The sequence below is a fragment of the Patiria miniata genome, unplaced genomic scaffold (assembly GCF_015706575.1).
Source record: "Patiria miniata isolate m_02_andy unplaced genomic scaffold, ASM1570657v1 HiC_scaffold_19, whole genome shotgun sequence".
Lineage (NCBI taxonomy): Eukaryota > Metazoa > Echinodermata > Asteroidea > Valvatida > Asterinidae > Patiria > Patiria miniata.
The window spans coordinates 6,392,991-6,412,090 of NW_024037057.1; the positions used below are offsets into that span (position 1 = coordinate 6,392,991).

Here is a 19,100-nt window from a genome sequence, read left to right on the forward strand (position 1 = left end):
TTTAGTAGGAAGTACTTACATTATAAGACTATCTGCGAACTATCATTCGCACAGGAACTGCCATTTCACAGAAATAAAGAGGAACTGGAGCCCCGTACGAACAGTGAAAAAAATTGCTCTCGTTTAATGATGAAATTTTTGAAGTGCACTGTACCCTAGCCTTTCGCCCAGGCCATCGTGGCTTAGAGCGGCGGAGTTGCGAAGACCCAAAGCGACTGGAGCAAAGATTAAGTCAGCACGCACGCGTGGCAAAGCCACGAGGCCTTTCCCAACTTGATTTTGTTGAATTAGTCATAGTTTTTATGCAAATAAGATGAGTGCTGAAGGTTAACCAATCACAACGCGGATTTTGCCTAGTCGCTTCCATTTTTAAAAGAAGGGTGAGTAAGGAAAATGTAAGAGCAAATAACTGTAAGTTCAGATGAAAAACAAGTCAGGTGTTTTTACAAACACAAATGCCCCGCAACCGTGACTGTTCCCATGACATAACACCACTCTTTTAACATCAACTTATGTACCTTGGTCACATGGAACGTTCATTGACAGCATTAGTGTCTTCGGTAGGTTTTATATGAATTAATCCCTAATCCCTTTGATCTAAGAATAAATACAAGATTTCTATTGTTTTAGCCACTGTGACCTTGACCCTTGACCTTTCGACCCCCAATGCAATAGGCCTATTTGGATTACCAAGAACGATCCACAAACCAAATTTAAAGTTCACGTGTAAAGTATTTCTCACGTTATCACGCTGACAAAATTTCTATTGTTTCAGCCACTGTGACCTTGACCCTTGACCTTTCGGCCCCAAATGCAATAGGCTTCTTAGGATTACCAAGAACAATACACAAACCAAATTTAAAGTTCATATGTAAAGTATTTCTCAAGTTATCGCGCTGACAAAATGTCTATTGTTTCAGCCACTGTTACCTTGACCCTTGACCTTTCGGCCCCAAATGCAATAGGCTTCTTAGGATTACCAGGCAAGAACAATACACAAACCAAATTTGAAGTTCATATGTTAAGTATTTCTCAAGTTATCGCGCTGACAAGATTTGTCCGGACACACACACACACACCCAGTCTTTTTTTACTATACGCCTGAGGCCAACTATTGTGTTTTCCTTTGTCCCTCCCTCTAATATAACACTTTCCCATAGACTAAGCACATAACCGTACGATCGAGGACCGGTTTTAACAATAGGCACCGTCGTCCGAGGGTCAAAGGCTCCTTTGTGCTCCTTTTGTTGTCTGTCCTCGAGCGTAATACAATACAAGAGCACACACACCCACCCACCCACCCACCCACCCCCTCTCAAATTTGTATCCTTGTGGAGACATTCCTTTGTTCTCGTGTAGTAAAGTGTTCAATTTTGAAAGTGAAGTTTCAAAATGCTCTTATTTTAACCAGAATTAGTTTCCTTGGCTGAAATTTGGACTTAATATCCCTTTTCTAAAACTCTTCCATTTGCGACGGATCAACCCACCTTGGAAATTCCTAGTTTTTGAGTAAAACCCATATATCTATTTCGTGAAAACCTTGTGGGGACCTATTCATCTATAGAAATTGCGCTTTCGCCGCTTTGAATGCGGGCAAGTTAAGCCACGACGGCCTCGGGATCGGTGAAAGGCTAACTGTACCCTGACTCGTTTCCGTGCAAAAGATACGAGCCCTGTACGATACGTCGACTCCCGTCCGCTCAAAAAAAAAAAAAAATAGACGGGTATCTCGAAGGGCTAAAGAGAAATGTTTCACTCGTTCGTGCAGGGCTGCATGAAGGCCTAGTTCCTCTTTATTTCTGGCCGGGGAAATGACAGGTCCTTTGCGATTGACAATTCGCGGATAGTCTTTTAATGTAAGTACTTCCTATTAAACAGGTACAATTTCAGTTCAGAAAACGTTGTGGATTGATATTGAAAAGTGGAAATGGAAAGAAACGTACTTTTCCCTGACGGCGGTGCATGCCACGCATGGCTTAGACTTAGTACAATAAATGTGACGGTACTAATACTGGACTACCTCCGGTCCTAGCTCTACTGGGTGGAGCGTTGAATTACGGGTACCCCTCCATACAAAGGGGTACCCGTAATTCAACGCTCCACTCAGTAGAGCTACCGTCAGACAAGTCGACCGTTGAGACAACTCGACTCGGGACAAGTCGACCGTTGAGACAACTCGACCGTTGAGACAGGTCGACCGTTGAGACAACTCGACTCGATCGGGACAACTCGACCGTTGAGACTGCTCGACTTAATGGAAATGAATACACGTGGAGCAGAAAAAGTTGCACAAATCTGTGGCAAGACCGATCACGGGTGCGGCGCGGGCATACTCGATTTACAGAGGGCGTCGCGTCGGGCCGGTGCGCCCCGCCCGGCCGCGAGGACCGGGCCGGGCCCGGCACACGGGCACGTCGACCGGCGCGGCAAATGGGCGCACAGGCCCGGCACAAACGATGTCACCGTGCACGGTACGGCCACGTTGACCGACCGGGGATGAGATAAGTGGGCGCACATGGCTGGCAAAAACGATGTCACCGTGCACGGTACGGACAAGTTGACCGGCAAATGGGCGCAGAGGCCCGGTGTCACGGTCTCACTTCTCCGGCGTGCTAGCTTCTCCAAAACGGAAATTTCGCTTCAACACGCATGCACAAAATGTTCAGTAGTGTACATGTACATTTTCGTCACTGTATTACTATTAGTGTGCTGAGTTTTTCGGGGCTGTACTTGTGTACGTAAGATATTATATGCATAGAATTTTCGTGGCGCGCACTATTAATTATAACCCCCAATATTAAAGACTTGAATTTGAAATGCACATTTATTTTAAGCCGTGGTTGCAAAAATAAGGACAAAATGGACCACACACGAGCAAGGAACACGGACCAAGGAGTTCGTTCTTAATTATTCCTCCATGAACACACACATGCATGACGCTGGGAAACACAAATCAGAATGCTTGCAAGACCATGGAATGACTTGACCCACAGGAAGTGTTACATAACACATTCTTGGGTGTTCAATCCCGGGACATACCGTTATTTCGTTTTACCGTTTTGGATTTCCTCAAAAACAAAAACAGTAAACCAGTGATCAGTGAAAGACATCTTTCCGAGATACGCTATCAGGGAACGACGTTTTGCCGAAATAAGATATGAAAGAAAGACGTCTTTCCGAGATACAATATCAAGGAAAAGACGTCTTTCCGAGATGATATATGAGAGAAAGACGTCTTAAGATGTTATACCAGGGAAAAACGTCTTTCCAAGATAAGATATGAGAGAAAGAACGTCTTTCCGAGATGAAAGACGTCTTTCCGCGATACAATATCAGGGGAAAACGTCTTTCCGAGATAAGTTATGAGAGAAAGACGTCTTTCCGAGATGAAAGACGTCTTCCCGAGATACAATATCAGGGAAAGACGCCTTTCCGGGATACAATATCAAGGAAAGACGTCTTTCCGAGATGATATGAGAGAAAGACGTCTTTCCGAGATGTTATATCAGGGAAAGACGTCTTTCCGAGATACGATATCAAGGAAAGGCGTCTTTCCGAGATGATATGAGAGAAAGACGTCTTTCCGAGATGTTACATCAGGGAAAGGCGTCTTACCGAGATAATATAAGAGAAATAAGACGTCTTTCCAAGATGTTATATCAGGGAAAGATGTCTTTCCGAAATGCAATATCAGTGAAAGCCGTCTTTCCGAGATACCATATCAGGGAAAGACGTCTTTCCGAGATAAGATAATGAGAGAAAGACGTCTTTCCGAGATAAGATAATGAGAGAAAGACGTCTTTCCGAGATACCATATCAGGAAAAGACGTCTTTCCGAGATAAGATAATGAGAGAAAGACGTCTTTCCGAGATAAGATAATGAGAGAAAGACGTCTTTCCGAGATACAATATCAGGAAAAGACGTCTTTCCGAGATACCAAAATACAATATCAGTGAAAGCCGTCTTTCCGAGATACCATATCAGGGAAAGACGTCTTTCCGAGATAAGATAATGAGAGAAAGACGTCTTTCCGAGATAAGATAATGAGAGAAAGACGTCTTTCCGAGATACCATATCAGGAAAAGACGTCTTTCCGAGATAAGATAATGAGAGAAAGACGTCTTTCCGAGATAAGATAATGAGAGAAAGACGTCTTTCCGAGATACAATATCAGGAAAAGACGTCTTTCCGAGATACCAGATCAGGAAAAGACGTTTTTCCGAGGTACGATATCAGGAAAAGACGTCTTTCCGAGATACGATATCAGGGAAAGACGTCTTTCCGAGATATAAATACCGGGGAAATACTCTTTCCGAGATCCGGTATTAGGGAAAGACGTCTAAAATATCTAAGTATTCCATCTTTCCAGGAACTTATCTCGGAAACTTGGAAACTCGGATGGGCACTTTAAGCTTCCGTATAATTTATCATGACAGAAATCCAGAAATCAGAGATAATTCCTTCCGCGATACCGCGTTACTGTGATAATTTATCACAGAAATCCAGAAATCAGAGATAATTCCTTCCGCGATACCGCGTTACTGTGATAAATTATCACAGAAATCCAGAAATCAAAGATACCTATTCCGCGATACCGCGTTACCGTTAAAATTATCGCAGTAACGCGGTATCGCGGAAGGAATTATCTCTGATTTCTGGATTTCTGTGATAATTTATCACAGTTCGCGGTATCGCTGAAGGAATTATCTCTGATTTCTGGATTTCTGAGATAAATTATCACAGTAACGCGGTATCGCGGAAGGAATTATCTCTGATTTCTGGATTTCTGTGATAATTTATCACAGTTCGCGGTATCGCGGAAGGAATTATCTCTGATTTCTGGATTTCTGTGATAAATTATCACAGTAACGCGGTATCGCGGAAGGAATTATCTCTGATTTCTGGATTTCTGTGATAATTTATCACAGTTCGCGGTATCGCGGAAGGAATTATCTCTGATTTCTGGATTTCTGTGATAAATTATCGCAGTAACACGGTATCGCGGAAGGAATTATCTCTGATTTCTGGATTTCTGTGATAAATTATCGCAGTAACGCGGTATCGTTGAATGATTTATCTTCGATTTCTGGATTTCTGTGATAAATTATCGGAGTAACGCGGTATCGCGGAAGGAATTATCTCTGATTTCCTGATTTCTGCGATAAATTATCGCGGTAACGCGGTATCTCGGAAGGCAATTCAAGCTTCCGTACTGGAGTTACCCAGCCCTAAATTTTATCATTGGGTTGTCGCAGTAACGCGGTATCGAGGAAGGATTTATCTTTGAATTCCGGATTTCTGCGATAAGTTATCACAGTAACGCAGTATCGAGGAAGGATTTATCTTTGAATTCCGGATTTCTGTGATAAATTATCACGGTAACGCGGTATCGCGGAATAGAAGGCAATTCAAGCTTCCGTAACTATTGGAAACCGTGTTGGAAATAAAGTAAGCACTGGGGACGAGGTTGCACCCTCACTGGCTTGCATCGAATTTTGACAATGTGCATTTGTACGGCTGTTGCCTGTCATTCAGTTTTGGTCAAAAGTGCATATATATGCAGGCACTCCTTTGACCAAAACTGAATGACAGGCAACAGCCGTACAAATGCACATTGTCAAAATTTGATACAAGCTAGTGAGGGCGCGATTTATCACAACAAATGACGTCATGCAACGCGACGCTTTCGTGAACAATGGCTGTAAAAGTCGTCCGAATTCAACTCGAAATTACAAGATAACCATGATAACTAGACCTCTGAAGGTGCTGAATTGAACGTTTTGTTGATATTAAGCAGTTGTAGACGGCATTGTGTGAGTATACAAAATAAAGTTCTCAGTACATTACATTTGCAGATGAAATAAGAGAGTGTATGTTCTGCGATTATGGGTCAACTCGTACCCGAGTTAACTCGTACCCGAGTCAACTCGTACTCGAGTCAACTCGTACCCGAGTCAACTCGTACCCAAGTTAACTCGTACCAAGGTTAACTCGTACCCGAGTCAACTCGTACCCAGGTTAACTCGTACCCGAGTCAACTCGTACCCGGGTCAACTCGCACTCCCCTCCTTTTTTAGTTTTGAAGTACGGATGGATGGTTAACAAAACTTCCGGGAGCAACTATAGAATGCAGGGCCACGCCGAAGCAAGGTTTTTTATTTTGCCTGGAGGCGTGGATGGAATAGGACTAATAGATATGCAAACCTGCAAAAAAGTGCTAAGTACAGCGAAGGAATGCACTGCACTTGTCTTCTAAGCTTCTCATGAAGGATCGGAAGGGAGGGCGTGCTTGTAAATGTTTTGGGGGCACTGTCTGGAGCGGCGGAGGCACGGAGTCTTGGAGTCGCAGAATCGCGGAGACGCGGGGCACTGGAGTGGCGGCAGTGGCGGAGGCGCGGAGTCGCGGAGTCGCAGAGACTCGCGCCGATAGAGGGCGCAATTCTCGGCGGAATTTTTTTGAGAACGAAGCATCCATATCCATTTTAAATGGGCGCGCAAATTAGGAAGGGAGGAGGGCGACGGGGCACTGTCTGGAGCGGCGGAGGCGCGGAGTCTTGGAGTCGCAGAATCGCTTTAAATGGGCGCGCAAATTAGGAAGGGAGGAGGGCGACGGGGCACTGTCTGGAGCGGCGGAGGCGCGGAGTCGCAGAGACGCGTACCGATAGAGGGCGCAATTCTCTGCGTGACGCGGGGCACTATACACTGGTGGCGGAGCTGGAGGCGCGGAGTCGCGGAGTCGCAGAGACACACACCGATAGAGGGCGCAATTCTTTGCGTGACGCGGGGCACTATACACTGGATCAGTGGCGGAGGCGCGGAGTCGCGGAGTCGGAGAGACACGCACCGATAGAGGGCGCAATTCTCTGCGGCTCCACGACTCCACGATCGATTTTCGGAGGTAGGTCGACTGCGGTTCCACGCCTCCACGCAGCCGTACGGAGGCGCGGATGTAGAGTAAAGTGGCCCTGCATTCTATAGTTGTACCAACTTCCGATTTTACCCGCAAAAAACGGCGACTGAGAAATAGTAGTTACGCCGCCAGAAATACAAATAAAGTTTAAGGATTAGTTGAAGGCGGTGGTATCAAATGTTGATCACAATCTGGATGAAAAGGGAAAATGTACCGTTCATCAGCAAGGGCTTCATCGCGAACGATTGTGTAGTATTTTCTCTTAGAAATGATGTTTTTTCTTTCTTTTTTCAGAGACCCTGGATCACTGAGATTGCGGAGTGACTGTGCGAACTGCTACGTCTTTTTTTTGTTCGGTCGAACGTGTTTTAAGGGCATAGTTTTCTTTTTACGAATTTAGTATTTAAGACCTTTTTTTTTTTAAAGAAAGCTGCTATTAAAAAATGAATTTTGTAATGTAAAAGTAATATTTTTCAACGTTCACTCACTCCATTTTTGGCATCATTTGGCATCTGAAGAGAAAATATATTACAGGAAACTTAAAAGAGTCACACGGACATTGTTATTTAATTTTTAATGATTCTTTAATATGTTGGTCATTTTTTGTCAATTAGTTTGGTAAATGTCGTAAAAAAAATCTTTTGCAGCTTAAATAAAGTTTCTGCGATAAGTTCAACTAGAATATTATTTTGGTAACAGAAATGTAGGATTTTTAATTATTTGTTTACATTTGAGGCATCAAGGAAGTAAACACGATAAAGGAAAATGGTGGCTCGTTTCATTCAGAGATGCTCTTTCTATAAGTTTTAGGGGACCAATTTGTTAGTTGATGCTTGGGTGTAAAAGATTGTTTGACATTAGCAAATTGTAATTCAAGTGCAAGAGAAAGTTTTATTATCTTAAACAAAACTGAGCTAATCGGGTTTCGTCCTCGAAACTTGACATCCGATTCGATTCATCATGAACTGTGTGACAGACCATCCGATCGATCGGTTTGAGTAGCAGAAAATGGTTCATCGGAAAACCACAGGATCATCTGTAATATAAAAATAAAATAAATTGATAAAAGCATGCATACTTTGGCCGATGAGTGCGCGCACAGGCCCGGCAAAAACGATGTCACCGTGCACGGTACGACCACGTTGGCCGATGAGTGCGCGCACCCCCCCCCCCCCCCCCCCCCGGCAAAAACGATGTCACCGTGCACGGTTCGACCACGTTGGCCGATGAGTGCGCGCACAGGCCCGGCAAAAACGATGTCACCGTGTACGGTACGACCACGTTGACCAGCGAGTGCGCGCACAGGCTCGGCACAAACGATATCACCGTGCACGGACAACCGGCCATATCCCTCCGATCTTCCGTTCGTTTCACTGATTTTCTTTTCGAAAATAGGCAACTATTTTGAGCTGCAGGTACGAGTTGACTCGGGTACGAGTCAACTCGGGTACGACTTGACTCGGGTACGAGTTGACTGGGGTACGACTTGACTCGGGTACGACTTAACTCGGGTACGACTTGACTTGGGTGTCAATTTCGGGGTACGAGTTGACTCGGGTACGAGTTAACTCGGGTACGAGTTGACCCATTTCCTGTTCTGCTACAACATTAGCCAGACTGCGTCTGGCCGTACTATCGCAAGCTCTGTAGTACGGCCAGACGTAGCCCGACTGCGTCTGGCCGTACAGTACTATCGCAAGCTCTGTAGTACGGCCAGACGCTGAATGCTTCCAAAAAGACTGAATTTTTGTGGCCGCCGATGTAGCGATTTTGCTACATCTTTCGATCACAATTATCTTTTCATCCAGGACACAAATTTCCAAAGTTAAGGTTTGTAGTCGTAGAGCAACTCATACCTTTTCGAAAAAACGTTGTTTGGTCTCAATATTTTCATCTATCTGGCCACAAGACGAATTTCAGTAATCAGATTCCACAAATATCGTCCCCCATGCGATCCCCCATGCGATTTCAAAATGGCGGCTGCGCTGTAATGTATGCAATTGCAGGCGCGCCCGCGCAAACTCATGAATATGCATAAACCGTCTGTGACGTACGACCTCGTGTTTTTGGACGTACGGCCCCGCCGCACGCACGTCCAAAAACACGAGGTCGTACGTCACAGATTGTTATGCATATTCATGATTTGCGCGGGCGCGCCTGCATATTGCATACATTACAGCGCGGCCGCCATTTTGAAATCGCATGGGGGATCGCATGGGGGACGATATTTGTGGAATCTGATGACTGTGGAATCTGTTGGCGTCCGGAAATTGGGCACAAATTTTCGGAGTGTTCCCTAACGTGGCGCACTTAAATAAATCTCGGAAAAATCCAAATTAACATTTAAGAATTTCTGTAAACTTGATCAATTCTGATAAATCATTATTATTTCTACTTACATACCCAGCCAGATGTTTGTCAGAAAATGATTTTCTTATTTTTTGGGGCATTTTCAAGGTTTCACTTTGCACTTGAAAATAAAATCGGAAAATCACGCCAAAATAAATTTTTCTTTTAACTTTGTAGCGGGTTGATAAACTTGCAATTTATGAACGGGAGTGTTTAGAACTTGATGAAATTTCACTTTCTGTGAAATTTCAGTTAAAACTTTTGCTCTAGCTAGGCGCTACAGGCGAAAAATCAAAGTGCGCCACGTTAGGGGCCGCGCCACGTTAGGGTACATCAACAATACTGTACGGCCAGACGCAGTCGGGCTACTACAACATGTACAAGTTCTTCTTCTTTGCACACCTTTGAGATATTATTTATAGGCAGTGGATATTTTGCCGGAGACGGCAAACCTTCAGTAAACGTTAGTTTGCCGGATATGCACTGAACATGCGCAGTTACTTTTTTTTTGTACTTAAACATTTTCCGGTGACAAATTTTAGTCTGGCTCCATGCCAATATTATCGTTGTATTTTTGTATTAACAGAATGGGAATCAGACCATTTTATAATTTCGGACTTTATTTCCCTTTAAAAAAAATCCTCCAGAGCCACAAATCTGAAAAAGAAAAGTAATACTCTGCAATAAAATGTTTGAGACATATTAAAATAATAAAAGAAGAATATTCTTATTTACTTGGGGATGTTTCATGCACTATTGGTTGCGGTTCCAGTACCAAAGCTGTGATGCGAGTGGTAAACCTTATATTAGTGCATGAAACAGTCATCGGGTGTTACGCTTCCGCGTGACGTCATGCGCCAACAGCCAGCGCAGCCGGCAAAAACGAGTAGTTGACAGCGATCGCTCTCTGTGCCTGTTATTCGACCGCCATTCATTGTACACAATTTTTTTTTGTGCACAAACCAATTGCAGTCCTGGCCATGCCTGAAAGGTTGTCAGGTTAGCGGTTATTCCTCCTGTTTTCACTGCAATTGTAGGCTGAATCTTCATCGTGGATCGTTTTTTACTTCAAGGACCTGTGTAATGGTTATTCCAGGCAAGTTTGGGGTGAGTTGCAGTTGCAATTAGTGTGTAACGGGGACAAAATTGAACATTTTCCAATTTTTTTTGCCTATAGGCTATACTACAAGTTACGAGAAAAATTCGCTCCAGCCCTAGATGACAACCCAATGATAAAACTCAGGGCTGGGTAACTCCAGCTAATCTTTGCTAGAACTTTAGCAAGAAGAGAGTGAACTCTTCACACCGAACTGTATAAACACGTGTTCTTGTATCTTTTTGTTCGCCAGCCGCCTCATCTCTACTCGAGTATCCTTGCCATAATAATATCCTTTAATCTTTAATTGTTGTTTGATTACTTGTTTGGGCCAAACCTAATCATTGTTTAAAATAAAACTGTTCGAAAAGAATCATTTCTTTGTGTGCGTTCCTGCCTACATAAGTGTTTAATACACACATGTCAGAAATCATCAACATTCAACACTGACCAGCCTAAAAAGTTTTGGCATTTTGTAAGATCAAAGAAAAAGGACAACACGGGCGTCCCAGTACTTGAGGTAAACAACATACACCAAAGACAGTGATATACATGTAGCAGCAGCCCTGAGCGCACAGTTTCAGAGCGTCTTCACCAGAGAAGAATTGGAACCTTCAAGTATGCCGCAGATACTCCACCCTGCTTGTGAAGATATGCCAGAAATAGTTGTGGAAAAGCTGCTTCGCAACATTGACCCCTCCAAAGCTGCCGGACCAGATGAAGTCTCGATCAACCACGCCCTCACGATAGCTTCTCATGAAATTGCCCCTATCCTTAGATTTATCTTCCAACAATCGATAGACACCGGCGACCTACCAGACGACTGGCATAAGGCCAATAAAAAAGGTGCTACAACTGACCCTGCCAACTACCATCCCGCATTAACCATGGTATGCTGCAAGCTACTTGAATACATCATCGACAGTCAACTTGTGAAACATTTTGAGAAATCTAACATCCTCACCGACGCACAACATGTCTTTCGTAAAGAATCCTGTGCTCCATCAGCTGGAGAGGAAAACATTGACCGGGAGCGGGGGAGTGGGTGACGGTGGGAGGCTAAGGTTATTTCCAAGTGTCCCAACCATTTTGGCCGGGATTGTAGATCAACTGAATCTCAACTCATCCTGACCAGCCACGACCTCACGAAAACCGCATCACTATACAGACCTTGCAATTTTGGACTTCTCCAAAGCCATTGACGTTGTACCCCACCAAAGACTCCTCATCGAGTTAGACCACTATGGAGTAAGAGGCAACACCAAACTCTGGATTGAGAATTTTTTGACTAGACATCAGCAGTGAGTGACAATAAATGGTTCTCCATCAACCTGGAAAAAGTTCTCAATGGCGTCCCCCAAGGAACAGTTCTCGGACCACACCTATTCCTGCTGTTTAATAATGATATCGGTGAAGCTATCTCCAGCAAGATACGACTCTTCGCTAACGACTGTTTAATCTACAGAGCCATAAAAAGTGAAGCTAGCATCACTGAAATACTGAAAACTCTTCAATGGGTCAGCTTCCAAGACGGCAGAAAAGCCAAACAAACTACACCACCAACCTGGTACCATTCACAAACTCATTTTTTTCCACGGACAATCAAGAGTGGAATAAAGTCCCTCAATCCATCATAATAAGCAAACCCACCAAGAAATCCTTCAAACAGAGCAATGCCCTCCTTTAAATAGTTTTGTGACCACCCGCCTCCTGTTAAAACTTCCCTGTGGAGTCCTATGGAGGAGAACCTACGAAGTACCAAGTACGCCGGGGAGCGAGAACAAAGACGGAAACCTCAGTTCGGCCTGTGGTTTTGGGGCTTTATTTTCAATAAGATCCTTCTTCACAATACAATGAAAAGTGACCTACCTAAAATGTTAATTGATGTTTCGGGGAATTTGAGCTCCCCATCCACTTTGCGACCGTCACTCGTTCACTGCACACACTATTGATGCCGCCAAGTTTGTTTGATTTTATGTGCATTGCTTTGATTTTCAAGATGGCGTACCCCGATATAGGCGAATCTTGCCACGAACTATAACCGCACTTTGCCACATCTTAAACAAAAGAAAGTAGTCTATGTGAATGCAGGTATATACATGTACAAATTTATGTGTACTGTATGCACTATGCAGTACATGTAGTAAAAATGAAGACATCCAACATGTCCAAACATAATCTTTGCAAACGTTGCATTAGCTTTAGTTAAGAAAATATGGGATATTTGAAACGAGAAAATGTTGGCGTACCTCTGAACACAATGTTGGAGTTACGATGAATGACTGAATGAAGGAATATGAATGTAATGTTTTGACTTTAGTGGTGATAAAAACGCCATAAAAAAGACAACTCCGCCGTGATTTTATTTTGTTAGATTTCATAATGGGCAGGTCGGTTGATTAAACTCAACAATGGTCATTTTCATGACCACCTTCAACATAAGTAAATTAGGCTATATTTTAACCTATAACAAAGGACCCTTAAAAAGCAAACGGTTCCCAAACCATGGCACCACAAGGTAGATACTATTACTATTCAAATAAACCAACAATCATAACCAGCTGGAAAGAAATATTAGTGGACTTACCATCCCAAAAAACAAAGTTCTCAGTACATTACATTTGCAGATGAAATAAGAGAGTGTATGTTCTGCTACAAGTTCTTCTTCTTTGCACACCTTTGAGAAATTATACTAATCTAACGGGTTTCCTTTTTTTTTCCTTTAAAGATTCGATGGGAGGACTCGCCTTTTTTAATGCCAGCAATGGTGCAGAAGGAGACACAGCTGCTTTGTATAGTTTTTTTTTTGTGAATGGCGCTGATGTGAGTGTAGAAGACCCTTGGTGTTTTAGTTTCTGGTACAACATGTTCGGGCATGATATAGGTAAGCTGATGTGGGAATGTGGAGATTCCGATTTCCATGATTATTTCAAACACTGTCAACATGGTCAACGCATGGTTGTTGGCTTGAGTGCTGTACTTGAGTGCGTGGTTTTTGTTTTGCTGTTCTTGTCAGAGTAGATGTTTTGCTTAATAGTCACATTGGTTTTTCTATTGTAGAGATTTAGGGGTATAGGCTTTTTGTATAGAATAGTTGAAGTTTCCGTTGACAGTCAGATATTATCAGATGAGTATTGTTACAGCTTTTGACTGCAAGTGATATAAGGTTGTTTTTAGAAGAGGTTTGGTCGGTTGTCATTTTCGTATTTTAGTAAACTGATTCTCCTCACTCACGTTTGGTCGTATTCACTTGTATTCTTGAAGTAGAAGTCTCAGGTTTTTGTCAGATTGCTCTTCTCAATTAGGACGTTTATGTTAGTGGTCTTATCTCTGCATTTCTTTAGACTAGACTCGGTTACTAGTGGTTGTCGGATTGGTATTCTTTTAATAAAAATGATTTGTTCGTGGTCAAATTGTGGATTTTTCTTCTTGATACAGCTGGTACTATTTTAGAAGTGGTTCAGATTGAAGAAAAATACGTTGGTAAGGCCAACAAAAAAAAATATTTGGTCTCTGGTCAGACCAAAGTTCTGGAATTGACGTGGCCACGCGGTTTGTTTGTTTTTTTTTTGCTTTTTTTTTTTTTTTCTTCAAGCTTGGATTGTACAGACAAGGTGGGGTACTATTTTGCTTTTTTGGTGTCCTCATGTACATTGGTGTCCTCCATAATTTGCCTTGGTGCTTTCGATCATTTGCCTTGGTGCAATTTCCCATTCCTTGGTGCTCTTTGGTAAAAAAAATTGAGGAGGTGCGGAAATAGAGGGCGCTGTTGGAGCTACTGCGGAACATTTTGGAGAAAAAAAAGATCGACGCGCATGATTAAAATTGACGCGCGCGCTGACCAGAGACCGACTTATTTTTTTTTTGGCCTAATGTCAGTAAAATATGTAAGTTAATCATATTCGCTGAACTTTTAATATCTTAGGACTAATTTTCATATCCTCCCCCTCCTCCTCCCCCCCTCCCCCCCCCCCCCCCCCCCCCTCCCCCTACCTCTCTCTCTCTCTATCCTTCAAGGCGCTCTGAAAGTATATCTAATCATTGATACACGTAAGTATCCGCCAGGTCCGCAGGACTTGATTGAGCCCCCTTTCAGCGTGATTGGTCAACAGACGGGTCCCAATGCCTGGGTGCAAGCCAACCTTAATATTACGGAGGAAGACTTTGCAGTGGCCATACAAGTGACAAGCGGTACGGGAGAAAGGGGCAACGTTGCAATCGATGGCCTCGGCTTTCAATGCCAAATGTGCCCAGGTAAGTGCTACTTCTGATTTTCTGCGCTCCTATAGGGGCTGTCTACCAGTCCACCAGACTAATTGTAATCGAATCCCAAAAACCTCGATCCTGAGTCCGAGTCCTCAGTATCGAGTCTGAGCCAGAGACTAGTCCCGAGTCATTTGGGTCTAGTCCGAGTCCCAAGTCATTTCCCCAGAAGACCCGTGTGGTGTCGGTATATGCCTTGCTAGCCCGTGTTCTATGCGACCCGGTCCGTGTGCGGTGGACCACGGACTATTTATGGGTGGACCCGGTTGGATTTCAACACAGGATGGACGCAACGAAGTACGGCCTTTCACAATGTCGACAGTCTCTGTGTTGGACCACGGACCATGTCCTTGGTTGGACACGGGTCGACCCAACACAGAGATTTCAGGAACCCTTTTACACAAACAAAATCCAACACGGCCTCTTCACTGGCCGGGCGCTCTACATGGGTAAACTCCAACCCTGGTCAGAACCTGGGTTGAGAGGCTCTACTCAGGTAGAAAATCTAACATCTACAGCTGCCGACCCGTGCTCACACCGTTATAAGTAAGGATCATTAGAAATGGTACACATACGGGGTACATAACGGGCTCGGGAAAAGTTGCTTGTTAAATCACCATCTTGCATGCCTGTTTCATCTGGCACGCTACGGGCATTGTGCATTTCACACATGCATGACATGAAATGTTAAAGCTATAGTCCATCATTTGCAGCCATCCGAAAAAGTAACTGGTGTATTATTGTTGAAAAACATAGTTGGTTGAAAGATAGTAAGTGGACTAAACTCCCTGTGAAATTCATCTTTCTGGCAAGCTATCATGAAGTAATCAACGAAAGAAGGCCTTTCCAACGGTGCGTCTTTAACTCTTAAGATGCACCGTAGGAAAATTTAAATTAATAGTTCGTTTTGTTATTCGGCGCAGCGCGCGCAAGCATTGGCACGACGCACAGGCGCGCGTGGTTGCTATAATTCGTCGGATCAGTGCGCGACATCGCGTATAGCTGCAATTCAAAACAATTCAAAACATGATTCAGCAACTTTTGATTTGAAATTGAGATCCTAGAATGCTGTTTTTCTCGCAATATACAGCTGAAGCTGAGCTGACACTTCATCAGGTTAGTTGTTCAGTATCCTTCATTAGATTTTGAACGCTTTTGTTGCTTCAAACGAACAAAATGCACAAATTACAAATGATGGACTACATCTTTAAGATGTATGCATGCATAGGCTTTGTGAAATAACCTCACGAATTGATGATTTAATAAGCAACTTTTTTTCGTGCCGTATAATGTATCCAGTTGGCGCACCATTTATGATGGTCCCTAGTTGAATGGTATACACCTCATTTTGCCTACGTGTGGTCGAAGTAGCTGAGATGTAGAAATCTCCACGGGTAGCTGAGATGATAGCGTCACGGATAAGACCTTATATGAGGTGGTTGCAATGTGTACGAGTGTACGTGTTCTACATAACCCCCAAGGACTGACACACAAAGGGAGAACAATAGGTCCTTTCAGTCCTCGGGAGTTGGGTCTTTTGTTGGAAACGGTCCTCTGTAGTAAGTTTGTGTGCTTAGTCTATGGGAGAGTGTTATATTACAGGGACAAAGGGAAACACAAAGCATTGTCCTCGAGAGTATAGTAAAACACGACTGTGTGACCAACCTGTGTTATACACATCCTTTGAAATTAAACTGAGGCTTGCGATCAACTTGTGTCTGCAATTTATTTTCTAGTCACCTGTGTTGTTTTCTATTTTTTGTCTTTATCAGCGCCCAATCTCAACTTCAGCTGCAACTTTGAGCAAGGACCGTGCGGTTGGACGCAAAGGACCGATGACAATTCGAATTGGGCATTGCAGTGTGGTGACACACCGACGGAAGAGACTGGACCGTTGTATGACCACACCCTGGGAGGTGAGTAGTATTTGGCGGAATTCAGGATGATACTTTTTGGCTAATCCAAAGAGGTTGCGCAACAGGGGGTGTTCTCCAACTTCATTCATATTGGAAATTGCCGTATTTTTTATTACAAGACAAGGCAAACTGTGTCTATTCAATTGATTCAGATGCAGAGGCGTAGCAAGGTCATTTTATTATCATTTTTTTTTTTGAGGGGGGGTCGGAATTTTTGAAAAGGGCACTCGCACATCCGTGTGGAAATGTAGACAGGGTTTTTTTTTTTCTCCGGACACTTTGCCTCCTTAAAATCAAATAGTGGAGGGGGGGGGGGCTGGTACCATCTTCCAATGGGGGCGCTGTTCAAACCGGACGATCACGCACACTATCGGACAACAGAGCTTGGCACACAAGCGAAAATAAAAAAAGGCACTGTCTTGTAACGGCCGCTGGTACAACAAACGGGCACTTATTATTTTTTTTTAATTCCATGCACTTGTTTAAAATAAAACGCAGGCACTTGTAAAAAGAAAGGGCACTCTTGAAAAAAATATTGGGGGTAAACACTGATAAAAAAAGGCCACTTGAGTGGAAAAGGGCAGTCTTTACCAAGTATTGGAGGAGGGTAAATACCCCATTGACCCCCCCCCCTTCCCCCTTACAGCCCGCTGGCTGCGCCTGTGAGATGGCTATTTACTGCAAGTCTTTGTGCATCTGGTCAACACAAAGCCTAGACTAAGTCTAGACAAAGTCGCACTGCTTGGATAACAGGTGACTGTCTGTCATTGAGTCAACCATTGAGTCAGTCCATCAGTCAGTCAGTCAGTGGGTACCAACAGAACTATTTGCTGGCCCTCTGGGCCCGGTAAAATCATCGTCAATAAGAGTACTTGCCATGCGTATAAAAACAAAATCAGGAGAAGCCTCACCCAATATTAAAGCAAATTATCAACCAAACGTAACACTGCCATCTTGACCTTTAACCATCATTCTGCGATTGTACCAAACTTCATTCGACTCATCACATTATCTCCCTCTCTGCCCATCTCCCAACATATAGATTCCAATGGCAAGTACTACTATATGCATGCCAGACCGCTTGATATGGGAGATAGAGTGGTACTTCTGAGTCCTGTGGTTGCAGCGAACGAATCTCAGTCAGTCTGGTGCTTCAGTTTCTGGTACAACATGTATGGACGGGGGATTACAGAAGGAGGTACGGGATAATTTTTGATTAAACTCCCCTCCCAAAACGATAAGCTCTCCTTAATTGTAGTTTGAATTACTTTTATTCAGAAACCGTCATGTCGTTACCCCTGGTATCCGCTCCATTCACAAGTACCCCCTCACCGGCAAACAAAGTACAGTTGGGGGTGACCGACCGATGCCATCTGCCTGACTGCAATATTGCTGCGACACGTGGCCGTACCACTGGGTGTACATAGTACAAAATCCCCTGGTGTACGTGCCTCACTCACAAGGAACGGTGCGCATCAACCAGCTACATGTCCCACCCATGGGACGTCGTTGCTAGGTAAAAGGGTGCCCTCTTTTGTTGGCGAACGGAGCCCATAGACTGCAGCCCCCCTAGTCCAACATAATTGCATTGCAATGTTTTCTTTTTCCCAGGTGCTCTTAAAGTGTCCGTAGGCCTATACCCTGTCAATGAGTCCGCTTACCCTGCCAATGAGTCACTTGTACTGAGCATAGCAGGCCAACAAACCGGCCCAAAAGTCTGGATTCAGGCTAAGGTTGCGGTTAATCAGACATCGGATTTCCAAGTGGCGATAGAGGCCAGGAGAGGTGTTTCATCAACCAGTGACATAGCCATCGATGACGTCGATCTATCGGAGGGTGAATGTCCAGGTAAGCAAACTTATTGCATGTATTTCCCGCCAACTGCAATCGGTGTTGTTACATAATAGCGCCAAATATTGACTTTCCCAAGTAAGCGGTTGCTTCCTTCCATGGCGAAAGGAGTCCCAAGTCATTTCCCCAGTCGATCCGTGTAGACAGTATGCCTTGCTTTGATACCCATGTTCTATGGAACGCCAAAGCCGCCTTCTATAGTTCGATTTCATTCCATATAATCAATTTCATCATTCCATTCGGCGATTTCATCATTCCATTCGGCAATTCGATCATTCCATTCGGCGATTTCATCATTCCATTCGGCAATTCCATCATTCCATTCGGCGATTCCATCATTCCATTCGGCGATTTCATCATTCCATTCGGCAATTTCATCATTCCATTCGGCAATTCCATCATTCCATTCGGCGATTCCATCATTCCATTCGGCGATTTCATCATTCCATTCGGCGATTTCATCATTCCATTCGGCGATTCCATCATTCCATTCGGCGATTCCATCATTCCATTCGGCGATTCCATCATTCCATTCGGCAATTTCATCATTCCATTCGGCGATTTCATCATTACATTCGGCGATTCCATCATTCCATTCGGCAATTCCATCATTCCATTCGGCGATTCCATCATTCCATTCGGCGATTCCATCATTCCATTCGGCGATTCCATCATTCCATTCGGCAATTTCATCATTCCATTCGGCGATTTCAT

The 19,100-nt window shown here is 43.8% G+C and overlaps 1 protein-coding gene across 4 annotated transcripts in view; it reads left to right on the forward strand.

The window, feature by feature from the left end:
• The first annotated feature begins 1,837 nt into the window (after window positions 1-1,837).
• LOC119725537 (MAM and LDL-receptor class A domain-containing protein 2-like) overlaps window positions 1,838-19,100 on the forward strand; it is a 32,625-nt gene continuing 15,362 nt past the window's right edge. For 3 of the 4 annotated variants that reach the window (XM_038196967.1, XM_038196969.1, XM_038196970.1), the window contains exons 1-6: window positions 5,640-5,814; window positions 13,085-13,240; window positions 14,374-14,610; window positions 16,392-16,535; window positions 17,578-17,733; window positions 18,147-18,383. In XM_038196967.1, coding sequence (XP_038052895.1) covers window positions 13,090-13,240; window positions 14,374-14,610; window positions 16,392-16,535; window positions 17,578-17,733; window positions 18,147-18,383 — 925 coding nt within the window. In that variant the 5' untranslated portion in view covers window positions 5,640-5,814; window positions 13,085-13,089. Of the gene's footprint in view, window positions 1,857-5,639; window positions 5,815-13,084; window positions 13,241-14,373; window positions 14,611-16,391; window positions 16,536-17,577; window positions 17,734-18,146; window positions 18,384-19,100 lie in introns of those variants that run through there. The other variant, XM_038196968.1, reaches the window with a different exon arrangement.